General features: G+C 34.0%; 1 protein-coding gene across 3 annotated transcripts in view; it reads left to right on the top strand.

The window, feature by feature from the left end:
- TMTC2 (transmembrane O-mannosyltransferase targeting cadherins 2) overlaps positions 1 to 16833 on the top strand; it is a 255259-nt gene that overhangs the window by 219639 nt on the left and 18787 nt on the right. For all 3 annotated transcript variants that reach the window (XM_042792917.1, XM_042792918.1, XM_032999850.2), the window contains 2 exons: positions 5859 to 5973; positions 12897 to 12960. In XM_042792917.1, coding sequence (XP_042648851.1) covers positions 5859 to 5973; positions 12897 to 12960 — 179 coding nt within the window. The remainder of the gene's footprint in view (positions 1 to 5858; positions 5974 to 12896; positions 12961 to 16833) is intronic.

Here is a 16833-nt window from a genome sequence, read left to right as displayed (position 1 = left end):
GAAGTTTATTATAAACAGACTTGACAGTTGAGTCTTGATATAGCCACTTTTTATGTTGATATAGTTAAGTTGCTGCCATGGCAAGAGAAAACTCTTTTGAAGAGGGTAAAATGCAGAAGACTTGGTGACAAATGTATATTAAAAGAAGCAAATGCTAACTATTCCCTATTATGGTGGGATTATAAGTTTTTTTCTTATTATTCAGAAGGTAGTTTACTCAGTTTTGCTTGGATTACTAAAGATATCAGGACACAAGTGTAAGTCATTCATGTCTGAGTAAGTACAGAAGCAACAGCATTCTGAGAACATTAAAAATGGTTCTTTTCAAATGCAGCAGTAGAAAGATGAGCTATTGCAGAAACCTACTCTGTTCTGGTACAAAATACCTTTGAATGTTTGCCAGCTAGCAAAAGAGGGAGAACGTTTCAATTAAAGAAATATTGGTGCAACTTGAACTTTTATCTAGTAAAAGAAAAGCTCATAGTGCCTGTAGGGAATATTTGATCCCATTCTAGAGGAGGGCACTAATGCCTTTGTGCTCTGAACATAAAAGTTTGTTGCACGCAGACATATCCCAATCAATTAATACCTTGTCATATTACAATAAAGCAGCAGAACTACCAATTCAGATCTATAGCTTTTAAAGTAGTGTTGGCACGTGTCTTAACAAAATGCTCTACAAATGTTCATGATTATTTCAGAGGGAGAATTACAGAGGATAAAGAGCTGTATGCTATTATCTTTGTGGGTGAATATTTGTTAAAAATTTTGTCTGAAGATGAAAATAAGTTGTTTTTTTTTCAACACCTAGGAACTGTAATTTTTTGTTGTTGTTGTCTAAATTACATATAGGCTTTTACCTTACTTTTTAGAGGTTTACATATGTTGCCTCCAAATTTTTTGGTGAAATATAGGCTCAAAACCACTGCTGATGATTTGCAAGAAAATTAAGGTTGAACAAGGCTGTAGGTACAGAATTCATCAGTTTTTATGATATTTCTGATGCTTAGATAGTTTAAGGAAAAATGACTAAGTAAAGTATTGAATCAGTTCTCTGCTGTCAAAGGTCTTTAAAAACTCTTGGCTAAACATTTACAGATAGGTCTATGCTGTCTAGCAAAAAAGGAGGAAAATTCTATTTAAAAAAGTTACATTGTTTCAGGCAAACACTGTTCTTGAAGGTCACACTAGAACCTGGACTGGATTTCTCACTCTCATTTTAGAAGAATAGTAATGAGAAATATGCTTTCCTTGAAGAAGGAAAATCGGAGCTTCTAGAAAGCTGTTTTCTCAAAAGCTGGTTCTGATTCCAAAAAACAAATCAGGCTACCATAATTTATGTTGTTGGCAAGAGTCAAAGTCATGACACCTGCAATAAGGAAGTTCTGCATGTGATATTGGGCAGTGTCTTATAAATCATGCAGTTTGCCAGATACCTGTCAGAGGAGAAAATCCTGCATGTGAATTTAGACCCACACAAGTGGTTCCTGGATCACGGGACTTGTGGATCAGACATTCTGATCCACCTTCAACACCTTGCCAATATTCTGCCCTGCTAGTGCTCTTCTCTTGGGAAAACACATCTTTATAGCTTTGACAGGAAAAGTTCAGAAGTCTACTTTCTAATGAAGAAAGTGCAACAGTAATCTGCCAATCCAGTTCAGTCTTGTATGAATTTAGTAAGTCAAAAGAAACAGCTGCTAATGTTTTCAAAATGGGATATTTCTACTTAGGTGATTTAAATTAAATTTAGATGTCTGAATAAAATTAGTCTGCCTTTCAGGAGAACTTGGCAAATCCATTCTCAACAGAAAATTTCCACCTTGGGTTTGGCTGGGATAGAGTTAACTTTTTCATGGCAGTCTGGATTATGCTGTGTTTTGGATTTGGGGCTAAAGCAGCATTGATAACACACTAGTGTTCTGGCTGTTGCTGAACAGTGCTTGAACAGTGTCAAGGCTTTCTTTTTCCTACTCTGCCCCCTCAGTGAGCAGGCTGGGAATGGGCAGGTGACTGGGAGAGGACACAGCTTGGACAGCTGACCTGAGCTGGCTAAAGTGATGTGCCACACTGTATAACATCATGTTCAGCAATAAAAACTGGGGTAGAGGAAGAAGAGGGGCTTCTGAGATGCCCTGTGTTTGGAGACTGGCTGGGCACCAGTCTAGATGTGAGAAGAGGTGAGCTATTTCCTTCACTTTGCTGTGGTTTGGTGTTTTGGTTTTTGTTTGTTTGTTTGTTTGTTTTTTGTTGTTTGTTTGTTTTTCTTTTTTCCTTCATCTATTAAACTGTCTTTATCTTGACCCATGAGTTTTCTTAATTTTGTTCTTCCTATTTTTTCCCCTTATCCTGCTGGCATGGAAGAGGGGGGAGGGAGTGAGCAGCCACATGAGTGCTTGGATGCTGGCAGGGGACAACCCAACACACACCTGTACACTCAGGTATTGACTTTTCCACTAGATTGAGAAGGTAGCAGTCAATTATATTTATAGCCTGTCCAATTAAGGAAATGCTTAATCAACAACCTCTGATTAAATCACCTCTACTGAGGCAATGAGTAAGGCATTACAGGGTGTTCCCCTCTCCTTTTTGCAGTCAGTATTCTGTAAGGATTCTGGTGTAAAGGATGCTACAGTCAGTTTCAGGAGGGTGCTATGTATCATCTGCTACCTACCCACTCAGCATGAGTTATTGCCACTGTTATTACTACCTCCAGTACAGGGGAGAGACTTGTTTATGGTAATGCACAGCCCTAGAATTTTCTTTTCCAAAGAACTGGAAGTTTTATTCGTACTTGGCTGGTGTCACACAGTACTTGCAATTGGTTTTAGTTAACTTTGGTAGTCCTGTAGTAAAGATAATGCTTTAATATGTTATATAAAATAATAATCCTATTAGAGAGACACTTTCTAGAGACCTAGTAGTAAGAGGAGAGTAAATTCTGGTTTGAACAATTTAAAACATTAGTTTATAATTGTTGCTAATATTTTTGATGTGTCTGTGTAGACTAATAGAATGTATGCAGCCAAAGTCCTAGAAAAACAATTATTAAAATAAGCTTTTAACTAAGCATCTAGCAGTGCACTTGCTTTTCAGAAAATTTATATGATGTTGTCCTGTTTTAAATTAGAATACTTGTAACAATCTAAAGCAATGTATGAATTTCATAACATCTTCAGTAGATGTTGATCTCTTAAAGAACTGGGAATTAACCTAGTATATTGCTTAAGAGCACCAGTAAACCATTAGTATTTGTTTGAAATGTTTTCCAATAGTGTTATATCTTTAGAAATTACATTAATGATGTGCAAGTATTTTACCATTTAGTAAAATGAATCTAAAGCTAAGAAATTTGTTGATTATGTCACATGAAGTCAGATGTATCAGTTACATTTTATTACATTAGGAGTAGTTATAAATATACATAAGATAACATCTCTGTTGAGCTTCAGTGTTATTTCATACAGAAAACTAGAATTATGTTTGTAAAGAACTGTCTCTAAAATCCCTTGAGTAATTTTTATTGAAGGCAATAATGAGAGGTTTTTTCTTCTTATGTAACTAATTAGTTAAATGACTAGCCGAAATTATTTTAAAACTCTAAGCTGCAGAATATTTTGCTTAAATTAAGGATATAAGTTTTTTGAGAATGATCCTGAATGTTCACTGTGTCTTGAAACCTAAAACGTTCCCTTTCTTTCTTCTGGCTGAATGTATCAATAGTACATCCAGTTACTCGTGTCTCATTCTGCTAATCCATTGCTCTCATTAACAAAAGAACCTTATTGTTAACAGCTTAAGTCTGGTTTGCTTTAGTTTGGACCTAAAGATTTGGGGTACTATTTTAGTTCATTTTTTGGAAGAGAATTAAAATACTAGTTGGTCAAGCTTGTTTCAAAGATTTCTCTTTAAAGAAAAAAGGAATTCAGGCCAAATCAAGAGGTATGAACTGCCTACTGTACTAGGTAGATTTACTTGCCTGAAAATTTTCAGATTCATATCTGAGTTCGTACTGCTATATATAAGGCATACCCTGATGTGGTACTCAAAGGAAAAAAAAAAGAACAAACTTGTAGCTTTTGTCAATGTTTTTTTTTCCCTTCTTAAGAAACTTTTATTAATGACTCAAGCGATGATTTCATTTGAGCTAGTTCTGAAGATAAATCAATTTTTTGTGATCCAAACTGTGTTTACTTTTGATATTTTTCTTTGTATTTATTTATTTATTTTCTTGTGTGAGAAAGCTCTTTTGGAAATCATCTGCTTCTGGACAACATGAACACAAAGTATCATAATATGTGAAAGGATGGCACATATTAGAGTGTGGATGTAACTAACACAAGAAAACTTTACGCTATGAATGCAGAAAGACACCTGAATGTTTTTACAAGATTTTTGCAGATCTGAATAACTAAGATATAGGTGGCAGAGTAAATAATCTTCTATCTCTTCCTAAATTGAAATGTATCCACAGAGAAAGCAAAAAGCTATGAAAGCTGTCTTTCATCACTTTTTGTATGGAGATAATTCCTTCTGCAAACATGTTCATGGTACCAAAGCATCACTGTAATCACTATGCCCCTACAGACATTGCTAGGTCTAGTTAAGTGGATTTTCTTCATAAACTTATCGCAGGCATGTAAGTAACAGGGAATGTATGAAATGAGGTAAGAAAAAAAAGAAAATCTGTCACCATGAGAAGAAATAATTTGCTCATGGCATATTGTTCCTGAAGAGGCTTGTGGCCAGTGATGGCTTGATGGACTTTTGGCTGAGTGATCTAACTTTACAAAGTAAGATTAAAAAGGAAGGATGGGATGCTGGAACATGTAATCACCATACTTCAAGATAACTTTTCCAAATATAAAGTTAGGTAGACACAGAGTCTAGACGTCTGAAACCCTTTGAAAAGTCCTGGATCCAAAAATAACACATTTTACAAATTAGGTGTGAAAAAATCATTAAAAGAAGCAGAAATAAGATGGCTTGAGTACTTTCCAAAATGTTGGGGATTTTTCCTCTTTATCAAAGGAAAACTCATTTTTATAGAACTCTACTAGTTGTTACGTGTTTTGTTTTGAAACTACTGTACTTTAGTTAAAGTTTGGTTAATGATAAATTATTCATTCTTTTCAGTTTTAACTTGTTTTAATGATTATGTTAATATAATTTGCAAAAATTCAGTCACTTGATTTTAGCCATCTTCTAGTTTTTTATGTGAAAGGTATGTATCATGTAGGAAACTTGTAAAAAGCTACTTCTTGTGATTCTCTTAGTGTTACTGAAATGCATGATAAAATACCAGTTCATCAAGGTATACATATATATAATAATTTTAAAGCAAAGTAGCATTTATCATTCAAAAGCCGAAGAAAGATGTTTACATGTGTATTTATATAAAAATATATAATTTTATGTGATTTTGAGATATGATTTAAAAATGAAAATATAATTCATTTGTAGATGCTATTTTATTTTATTTCATTTTGTTTTGAAGAAGTGAAGATCTGTATATAGGCAGAAGGGCATGTTCTTCAATGGCAGGCTTCTCAGCGATTGGGAATACCGTTTCTTGGTAGCTGAGTTTTACTGTATCATTCTCACTATTCATCAATATGTTCTGCAAATATTGCTGTTAGTTATATTTATTGCATTTTTTTTATATTTGCTACATTTTAAAGATATTGAAATACAAAGCAGATCAACAAATAACTAAAAACTGAATCTGAGACATCTGATTTTTTTGTTTGTTTTTGTTTTGTTTTGGTTTTTTTGTAATTGCCTTTCCTAGCTACATTGTCTGAAGCATTATCCATCAGTTGTTTTCTCTGGGCTCACGTTCATGTACTCCACTGCAGGTCAGTTCCTCCTAGAAGAATCCCGCCTGATAGAAGCAGCTGAGATGGCAAAAAAAGCAGCTGAACTTGATAATACAGAATTTGATGTTGTTTTCAATGCAGCCCATATGCTCAGGTTAGTGCTTTTACATCTGCCTTACTTGACTTTTCTCCCTTCTTTTGGAGGAAAAAAAGTCTTTACAGCCTTTGCTTACCCAGGGTTCTTTTTAAAGCCCAGAAACTCTTGAATAATTCAGTATTGCTAATAAGATAAAAAGATTTGGAGTGAAACAGCTACAGGATTTAGCACTTTCTATTTCTAATTCTCTATGTGTTATCTCATAATTTCTTAACTTTAAAACTTCTTTTATTCACAAGCACATAATCCTTTATTCTTTCATACGAGAACAAGTGTTTCTTTTGTGAAGAACCTTCTGCAGGATTTCCTTTCACCTGACCTTTTAAAAAGTTAGGATTCATAGCAACTGAAAATAATAGACTGTATTTCTGATCTGGATATAACTAGAGGATATTGAAAATATCACATTTTATGTTAGTATCAGTAGGGAACACTACAATAATTAGAAATCTAAATATTCTCAGGCTAATGATAACTTTGAGACTCATGGGAACATTTAGTGATATTATCAGAATCTGTGATTTAAAATGTAGCCTTATGTTTAATTCTGTTTTCCTATCTGAATGGAATAAAATTTTAGACTTCTTTTTTTCCTTTTAAAGCTGTCAGACCTGGATATTCAGTAACATTAAGCTTCTGCCTGAACATTATCATTAAACTCACATTACTGTAATAGGTATCCTCCATGCTTATTTCTAGGATAGCTATCTAATTACTGTCTATTGTCCACTTAACAGCTAAGAGGATAGTTGATTTCATTTGGATTACATCTATGCTTAGAAAATGCATGAAAAAGGAAGTAAAAAATATACTTCATTAGCACAAAACAGTTATTGTGATCATTTCTCTGATGAAGATATCTCACTTGGCTCTTTATATTTTTAACATTTAGGATACAAAATGAAAGGAAAAGAAAATGGTATTAAACAGAAGGTAGAATTGGCTTCAGCCAAGTGTCCAGTGTTTCACAATGAACGTTTCTATACCAGGACTTTGAAATAGGCCCCAAAACACCCTTTGAGAAATAACTCTTGCTGCTTGTAGATTAGAAAGGAAACCAAGGCAAATGGTTCACTGGTAAACAATAGTTTGAACTGCCACAGATGTATGAACTATTTTAAGGATCCTTCCCTTCCCCCTGATTATTTTCTGAATTATATCTCTCAAGATATAATCCATTAATTTGAAACACTGAGATTAATGAAACAAATTCACAGACAGAAGCATAGCAAATTAGGCATGAAAGTTGAATCCAGAAGGGTACAGAGTGTGTCAGACTCCTGATTTCAGTATGTTGTGGAAGACGGTTTAATGGTGTGATTGTGGGTATTTTAAAATGTGATGGCATAGATCAATACTATTTTAGGAATAGGTTTAATAAATCTCTTACTTTCTCTGTGAGGACAGAGTGAAGCATCCCAGGTCTTGAAGGCACATATCTACACTGGGATATGAGTATTTTTTCACTCTCAGAGTAAGAGCTATGCTGCTGTACTATACATCATCCGTGATTACCCTACTTGATCTGGTTGGGAGTGGATGCTTTTTGGGAGGTGCACTGAGCTCAGTGATTCTAAACGTCATTCATTAGTTTAGCTGTAAGCAAAAAAATGAAACCTTTAAAAAAAAAACAAACAAACAAAACAACCAACTGAAAACAACCACCAAACCAAAACCCTTAAAAACAACAAAAAAAAGCCTGGTGGTTTAGTTTATATAGAATCCAACTGTGCTCCTTTGGGATACCCAGTTGATCTATTTTTTCACTTAAATACTCAGCTTTCTTTGTGGAAGATTGTAATGTCTTCCTAATATACTCTGGGAGTCTAAAGTGGTCTGGAGGATTTAGCAAGAGTCAGGGTGGCAAAGTTAAATTCAGTGCTGCCAAGTATTTGCTTAAAACCACACATGTTTTGATCTCACTAATTTTTGATGAAAGTTTATTATTCTGTTGTATGTCTTTGTTCGCTGCTTTATGTGGCAATTTATTCAGCATATTGCTTACATAACAGCTGTTGAACAAGGGGAATGTATATTCATACATCAATGACAGAGAGCTGAGGTGATTCCAAGGGGAAAGCAGATGCCAAGATACAAAGGAGGAAAGAAGGGAGTACTCTGACTGTCATGGAGTGACACATCTAGGAACTCTGGATGCTAAAGACAGTCATAAATTAAAGGCTGAATTTATTAAACATAATAGTTTTATCTAGGTGACCAACTGCTTTTCATATACTGTAGAAAGCTATAAAAACTGGTAAGTGAATAAGAATTTTAAATAGACTACACAGCTGTGAGGTAGAAAATACATTATAGAACTTCACAGGGCATGGAAGTGAATTTACTGTTGTGAGAGAGAAGGGATAAATTTTAAAGGTGTGTTGTGGACTGAGACAGAGATTGATATTAATGTTCATGATGCAAGGTGTCCAAAATGACTGGGAGGTTATAACAGCAACTTAGATTTTTGTGTAAATTCTAATTTTTTTTTTTCAAACCAAATATTCTATCCGGTTATGTATTGTTGAATTAGAAAAGAATAAGCTTTCCCTTCTGTTTTACTCCTTTTTCTACCATTAGCCCAAGGATTGTTACAAGATTCAGAAACATGTAGACATTTCTTCAGAATTGTGGTCAAATTCTTTCAAATTTGGGTTACAGCTGCTTTGGATGGAAAACAATCACAACATACCCTCAAAGTACAATTTATTTTTCTACTCTAGTGCTAAAATATTTTTATTTTTTTTAAATCTCTTAACTCTCTGATAAAATTGTTTAAATTAAAATGCAACGTAAATAAAAAATAACAAGTTTTGAAAATTTTGAACTCAAGGTTCAAAAAGCTGCAGGTTAATTTTTTTTTCATCAAATTTGCAACAGAATTGTTAACAGTGTCCAGATGCAGTAGCTGCCTTTATAGATAGCCCATGCTTAGTTTAGCAGTCACAAAAAAGACTTCCGCTCCTTCTGTCAGGTATTCCAACGCTATTTACTTCCTCTCTTTGTGACTATATTTGAAGCTGAAGTCAAAAAAAAAAAAAAAAAAGTTCTGTTTGTATTATTGAGAGACCTCCCTGTTCCTAATTTCACAAACATAGTTATTCATTTTTTGCCTAAATGACTTCTGTGGGATGCTGATAATACAATGCCAGATGAATCAAGTCATCTGTAATATGGGTAAGATTTCAGATGAATGTAATTAATTTCTTTGCAACAGTCTGGTAACTTTGAACTTGCATAGTACTTGCCTGTAAAATTTGTTTTCGCAACAAATTTGTTTTCCAGACAGCTTCATTCAAGGGTCATGTAGCTGTTTGGGTGGTTCTTCTTAAAACAGTAACTGGTCATGTGTTTTACTTTTGTAGTATTTGCTATGCTCTTGCTTACAGTAGTCTGAAGCCTTTCAGCAAAGCTAGATAGATTTTAATGGAACGTAGTGAAGCACGTACTTGTAATGCCATATGGTAGCTATAGCTTCAGTGACTGAATCATGTATTAACAGTGCTAAGTTTCACTTTGAAGTTGTATACTGAGGTGAGCTGCCATGAGATAGGTTTCCTGTGATCTAGGGGGATGATTACTTTTAGAATGAGGAATGGCAGTGTGGTGACACCGCCGTACTAATTAGAAACAGGAAAAAAGCTTCATGTTGTCTCCAAATGAAAATAAGCATAGGAAGAAGAGCTTTGCTTAAAAGAACATTTTGTAGGAATAATTGTTTTTTTTTTTTTCCACGCTTCTGTAAGTAGGTTGTTCTGGGAAACACTCATATTGCATGAAGTTATAGCATGTTTGTTGGCTATTTGAAAAAAGTAGTCTAAATTAGAACAATACTACATGACATGGTCTTTATTTTCAGTGAATTTCCGTGAGAGTATTTTGGTCTCCAAAGTACACTGACTGAACATGCAAATGCTGGCACAGTCTCATAGGCACAAGTTCACCCTACATTACTGTCTAAATGGATTTTATTCTTTCCTTAATTAATGTCTATATGCTTAAGTATATACATGTATGCATGTATAGCTAAGCATATAGTTTATGTAAATTTTGTAAACAAAAAATGTGGATGAAGGGATACATGTATGGAATCTGATTATGATTTTCTTGTGACACAAAAATGTCCATTAAGAATGACAAGTATCAACATTCAGTATTTTAAAATAGGAATCTCTGAAGAAAACTTCTTTATAGCTGGATTGACATCCATTTTTCACTTAAAAATAATCAACAGACTAAAGCCTTATAATAAACAGTAGACAGATTAAAAATAATCCTTTCCCATTCACATATTTATGTATCTAAACAAGTCAGCATTGGTGTTGTTTGTCTCTGAAAGCAATATTTTTTCCAATGATGAACATAAAGTTTCAAAATGAGTACAAGCTGAACTCGTGTCAGGAGAGCCTAAGAGCAATATGTACGTCTGGAGGCTCAGGTTAACAGATATGAGAGAATAAAAAGAAGAGATATTTTTGTCCCTTAAAATAAGATTGAACGCTAGATGTTAATGGGGGAAATCGGATATGTTTGCAAGGTCAGTCCTCATGAAAAGATTTAGGATACAGGTTGAAATATAGCTCATAATTATGAAAAGGGCTCTGTCTTTCAAACTTCTCTTTGCTTCCTTTCCTTCATTTCTATTATCAACATTTTATCTAATGTTTTACTCTAATGTGAATTATGTTTCCTTTAGTAATGTCCTTCCATTGTTTGACATTGATCCAGAGCCCCTCATTGCTCAGTGGCATAGGGTTACTGCAATTTCCTACCTCTGTGCCTTTAATTTTTCTCAAGGGAAAGGCATTCCAAGGCTTAACATAATGAATTTCTAGTTTAGATTTCCAATGAAAATGGGAACCAGAATTCTGCTGTATCTTAACTAAAGGAACTGTTGCTGAGTGCCCTAAAAATAGAACTGGCATTTTCCTGACCAGAATAGTGTGGTGTGCATTAATTTCTATAAACAGTTTTTAATGGAGAACTATAAATTCAAACTGATTTCAACTTAGGAATTAATGATCCATGTTTCAAGATGTACATGTGGGAGGCAAGAAAGCCATGTATTTCCACTGGGCTAAAAGGGGACAGGATTTTAATTTGTTCCATGTTCACATGCCAACAACACTTTTTGGAGGTAAAGTGTACCGTCTGTATCTGCTTCCTGAGTCAGGCACCTTGTTTATGATACAGAATTTCACCATGTTCAAAAATAATTTGTTTCCCATCAGTTCTGTGCAAACAGGAAAAAAAAAAACAACTTTGTTACATGTTTCATTTTATGTGCCTTGTAATAAATCCTGAAATTCGGAAGTATGAGATTATTTTTTTTCCAGTCATTGCAAGTGCTACTAATGCCCAGCAGGAATGATTCAGAAGCATGCTAAATTAACGTTTTTAGACATTCAGTTGTTTTTAACCACTGAGCCAATGATACATGTGCAAAGTAATTTAAAACAGTTAACAGGTATAAACCAGGTTCTACTTGGCAAATTGTTAGTCAGGAAGTGGTTTCAGCTTGCGTGTGAATTATGTGAGAAACTTCAAAAGGATTATCCTTCCTCCCTTTCATCTCTCAAAACCAATAACTGTCAAAATGTGTTGATTGGGATTAATTGCCTATCATGTATTATGGAAGTGATGTTTAAAATTTAGGTAGAAAATTTGATTGCAATTTGATCATTGAATAACAAAGCATGTAAAAGCTCATGTAATGAACGAGATAAAATCTCCAGATACAAATGCTCAGTTGATTGATACTCTTTGAACTGTTTTTGGAAGGAGAAGTAAAATGAAGAAAAAATTACCAACCCTACTCAGTGTTTTCCTTGTTTTCTAAATTTTCCATTTTGTATCACAGAAACGCATCACATAACAAATACAGATATGCTGAAGATTTCGTGTCCTAACTCTTCTATGAAGGGACCTAATTCCTCATAGAAAAAAAAGCAGATAAAATTAGAAGAAGATATGTAGCCTGCCTGAGAGTCCTACTTGGTTGTTCTTACATATCTACCATCTTTCTCATGATATGTATGTGATCAACTGATACTCATCGGGCCAGTAGCCAAAATGAATAATTGGATGGAAATTAAGAAGGTGGAGACAAAAGGAGAAAAGAGGAGTTTGAGAGAAGAGATAAAAAGGGCCTGTTGAGACAAAATGTGTTTGGATTTCTGTGGCAACATATTTCATTTTCATTTGAAGGCATTAAACTGAAAAGTCAGGAGAAGAAATAAAAAATAAACTCATAGGAGAATGTAGAAGCCATCTATATTAGTAAGGAAAAGAAAAAGAGGTAAGATGATAGTGCTTCAGGTACCCAGAAACTCATCTTGTTCCTCTGAGATACGAGATTTAAGTTTAAACACCCTCTCATACCGATATAACTGTTGAAATAGAACTCTCTTTTCCAAATTCCCTGAATCACTGAAACTCATCTTTGAGAAATCATTGTATTCTCTGATTTTTTTTTTTTTTTTTTTTCTGGAAAGATGTTATTCTTGGGGCAGCACAATGAAAGAAACAGAATTATTGTATAATCTATAGCTTCATAATTTACAATGAAAATTATGGCTAATTACAAAAAATGAGCCAGATTTTTCCTCTGGTGAAGACTGGTATGTCTCTGTTTTTGCCTCAGATGAGTGTTTGGCCTTCTGCATTTCTCTCCAGTGTGTACTCATATTTCATAACTAAAAAGAAAATAAGCTACACAAAGAGGATTTGTAATAATGGATATTCTGAACTCTTAAAAAATCTTTTAGATTTACATATTTTTTGCATGGTTTAGGGTAATATCCTTTAACAGTGTGAAGTAGTTGCATTATTTTGGTTTTAGCTATACTTTTTTAGGTATGGTTTCTTTTTTAACCCAGGGAAAATAAGGTATAACTATATTGTTTTTTCTGTCCTGATAGGCAAGCTAGTCTCAATGAAGAGGCTGAGAAGTATTATGAAATGGCAGCAGGATTAAGACCTAATGTAAGTACCTTCTTAATGATATCCATTACTTAAGTTGATGAATGTGCTGCAGTGCTGAACCCTTTGTGTCAAGGAGAAACTTCTTGATGGATCATTTGTTCTCTTGGCGCATATTATATTTGGAACCTCGAGTTTTGGAAAGTTAATTCCAGTTATAGACAATCTATTCTGTGATCTACTGTTTAAGGCATTTTAAATAACACTTATGCTTTTTTCTCTGTTATGAATGTCTGGCAAATACTGTTGTTCAACAAACTTAAAGATGATTTTACCTCAGAGTTATTTACCTCTGAGGTTGTTGTACATCAGCAAAGAAATGCTTATTCCCTGAAGCAGAAATATGTAGGAGTATGTGACAGACTCGTTTTAAAAAGAAACTAATTTCCAATTTTATTTCATGAGGAACTAGAGGGATAAAGTATTTTCTTTTTACCATTTTTTACCTTATTTTATATTTCTCTTCAATTACCTTCACATTTTGGAAAAAAAATCATGAATATAAATGGGACAGAATTTATTTTAAATACATAATACTTTGTCTATCTAAAACGCATCCTGTCACAGAATTCTATAGTGCTAAATTTGAGGATGTGCATTAGCAATTTCAGACAAGAAAAAAAAAAGAAAAACCCAAGTGAAAAAAAACAACCAAAAAGACCAGCTTAAAATTAAAGTTTTCAGGTCTAAGAATCAAAAGAACACAAGGTAAAACACAAAACAAGCTAACAAAATATTATCCGAAAAAAAACAAAATAACTTATTCATATGAAATCACACACTTTCACACCATCTCTTAAAAAAAAAAACCACCAAAATATATTTCTTTGATTTATACTTTCTGAGATAACATTTTAGACTTTGTGATTCCTTATGCTTCCAGATGCAAGACTTTTTGTTTTTTTCCAAGTGGATATCTTATTGTTGAAAGAATTTCCTCAGTTCCCTCAAAATTGGTACAGTTCCTTTTCTCTTTTGTGTGGTTTATTGTACTCTCAAAACATTTCTCAGAAACTCAGAAATCTATTTATTCTTATATAACCATATATGAATATGATTTGTACAAATGGGATTCCTTTGGTAGGAAACTAAATCAAAGATGCATCCAGTATACTCCAGCAGTTGCTGGGGATAGCCCAAATTAAAACCTATGAAACATGTATTGCATGGCCATGGTTACCTTAGCACCAAAAAGGTTTGATTTCTATTGCACTGTGCCACTTTTTAGTCCAGACTTATCTTTCTGTCTAAGAAAAATTCATAGAAGATCATGCAGCTATTTCTGGAGCTTTGTAGGCCATGGGAATTCCTCATACAGAGAGCAAAACATGATTTTAACATTAAATTAGAGTGGTAAGATGATCATCTTCTCTCATAGAAGTGTAATATTTTACTGATAGTGTAAGATATGTGTTTTGGAGGTAGGAACACAGCTGCCCCCTTTCACCCTCCCTGCCATTCCCGCTTTTCTGATAAGGATTTATTTTCCTTCTGTCAACTCTGAGCGTTCTTCAGTATTTTTTTTTTTTTAATAGAAAATGTGTAACACAGTTTTTCAGATCATCAGTCAAACTTGTTCAGAATTCTTATCTTCTTATTCCACATTAAAATCATTGTCCTCTGTTTAGAAATAGTTGTATCTTGGTGTAGAATTACTGTGCACATAATCAGAACAAAAATTAATCATGCTTTTTAAGTCAGTATCTAGTAGGTACTGATGTTCAGCTTTCTTTAAGAGATAGTTTCACTTTTATCTTCAAGAGGATAAAGTTCAACTTTCTGGCTAAGCATAGTATGCATATGTTTCATTAGTTTTTATACATATTTTAATATGCAGAGTGGGAAAGATATATCTGTTTTCACTGCCAGCATCAACTGTTAGAAGATGACTAAACAAGAGCAATCTCTTAAGAATGCAAATCAAAGGAAAACTTGTCAGCTTTCTCATATATATCTTTTTTCTTATTATTAACTCTCAGATTTACTGTAATAGTTTCAGAATGTGAGGAAAAGAAGCCACTCAAGGAGATTTTCTAGGCAGTAAGCAATGTAATGCAGACATGGTAACACAGAAGCTCCCAATCTTTCAATCAGTATGGAATGCAATATAGTGAAATTCTGTGTACTTAACAGCTACATCTGTACTGGTAAATTAAATTTGTCCAGGACTATTCTCTAGTGTTGATCCAACTGGCTTCTCAGAGTGTGCCCAGGTACTCTGTGAGACACTGCAGTGGCCCAGTCCAGAGCTGTGTAGGAACCATCCTCACAGCTTGAAAATGTAGACAGTGGATTTCTAGTGGCCTGGAATGTTCCTTGTCCACAGTTTAATTTGTTATTTTGGATATGACCTGTGTATCATTTCACTGCTGTATGAATCTGAAAAATCTGCAAAATTATCTGAGTCAAGATGATAAAGAAATATCATTAAGGAAAATATAGTACTGAAGGATTTTTTTTTTCTTTTTGTTATGCATCACTAATGGTCTGGAAACATTTTGTAGTAGATAAATCAAAATATTAGAAGTATGAATGTGATGTAATGTACAGATGCATGCATATACACACTTCCATATATATAGCACGTATCTATATGTATATTAGTGTGCACCTGTTTGATGTCAGTTGCCAAAAGGTCTGGTACTAAAGTCCCTCTCAGTGAGAATACTGTGGCAGCACTGAAATCTCATTCTGTGCAGTGGATCAGCCTTGTTCCTAGAACAATTAAGTGCTAAAAGCATCTGTTTAACAAGAACCTTCATCTTTCTGGTGCTTGAGACTGTACCTGTTGACGTAGTGAATTTTGGATCAGGATCCCACATAAAATGGCTTTCTCTGCTTTTTTTCAGCATTTTTTTTTCTTGTGGTTTCCCAGTCACTCCTCCAGATCCCAAGTTGAAGAATAATTTCTCTGTTACGAACTCCTTTCTTATTCACTGTACCAAGACACCTAAATTATCAGTTATTCTTTAGAATTAGATCCATGCCTAGCTCCTATGAGATTTTCAGTTAGTGCAGCCTGAAACAAAACTCAGATTTCTACTCTCTTGCATCCATTTCTTTACAAATGTTACATATTGTGTAGTATCTCTACTATCACTACTATCAAATACCATCCTTAGCAGCAATAAAAGATGTTAATAATATTACAGACTCAATCTTTTACTGATTGTTAGTGAATTCGGATTCTTATTGAGCCTTCGTGACACAATTTTGTTCTGAGCATTCTCTCTTCATTTTCCTGTGATATCACTTTCTTTGTTTTTCCAAATGTTCATTTTGCTTTTGGAATGAAGCAATACTTCATACACAATACTTCCTCACCTGCTCCTCAATCTATAAGCTCTTTGGATCCAGAAGCTGCTCTGCTAAGCTTTTCTACACCCAAGTCCAATTTAAATGGCCATCTGAGTTATGACTTTCAGAGTTACTTAGTTGGCTATTTCAGTGTTTTTTCCAGACAGCAAACTCCACTCTTGCTCTTGTCTCCTAAGCAAGCCTCCTTCTATTTCAGTGTCTCAAGACTGAAGTGCAACAGTGAGCACCCAACATGCCTGTATTCTGAGTCACTTTCTCATTCAACTAATACATTTTTATAAAAGTTGTGACTAAGGAAGCTAAAAACGTCTCCAGAAAACCAGTATTCATTTACAGGAGAAATACAACTTCTCTGAAATACACAAGCCATTGTTTCTAAGAAAGCAAACATAGAAATATTTTATTTTTGTAGTACTGGAGGTTATTCATTCCTCATTGAACTAATTCTGAGAGGACTGAAAAATACTGAAAATATAATTTATTTTCTATGTGAAAAGCTTTATTACCATTAATAAAGTATTTGCAAAAAAAAAAAAAAATATACCCAGTAAAGGAACA

Source organism: Tyto alba, unplaced genomic scaffold (assembly GCF_018691265.1).
Source record: "Tyto alba isolate M040663 unplaced genomic scaffold, T.alba_DEE_v4.0 Super-Scaffold_2, whole genome shotgun sequence".
NCBI lineage: Eukaryota > Metazoa > Chordata > Aves > Strigiformes > Tytonidae > Tyto > Tyto alba.
This window is presented reverse-complemented; position numbering and strand designations above follow the sequence as displayed.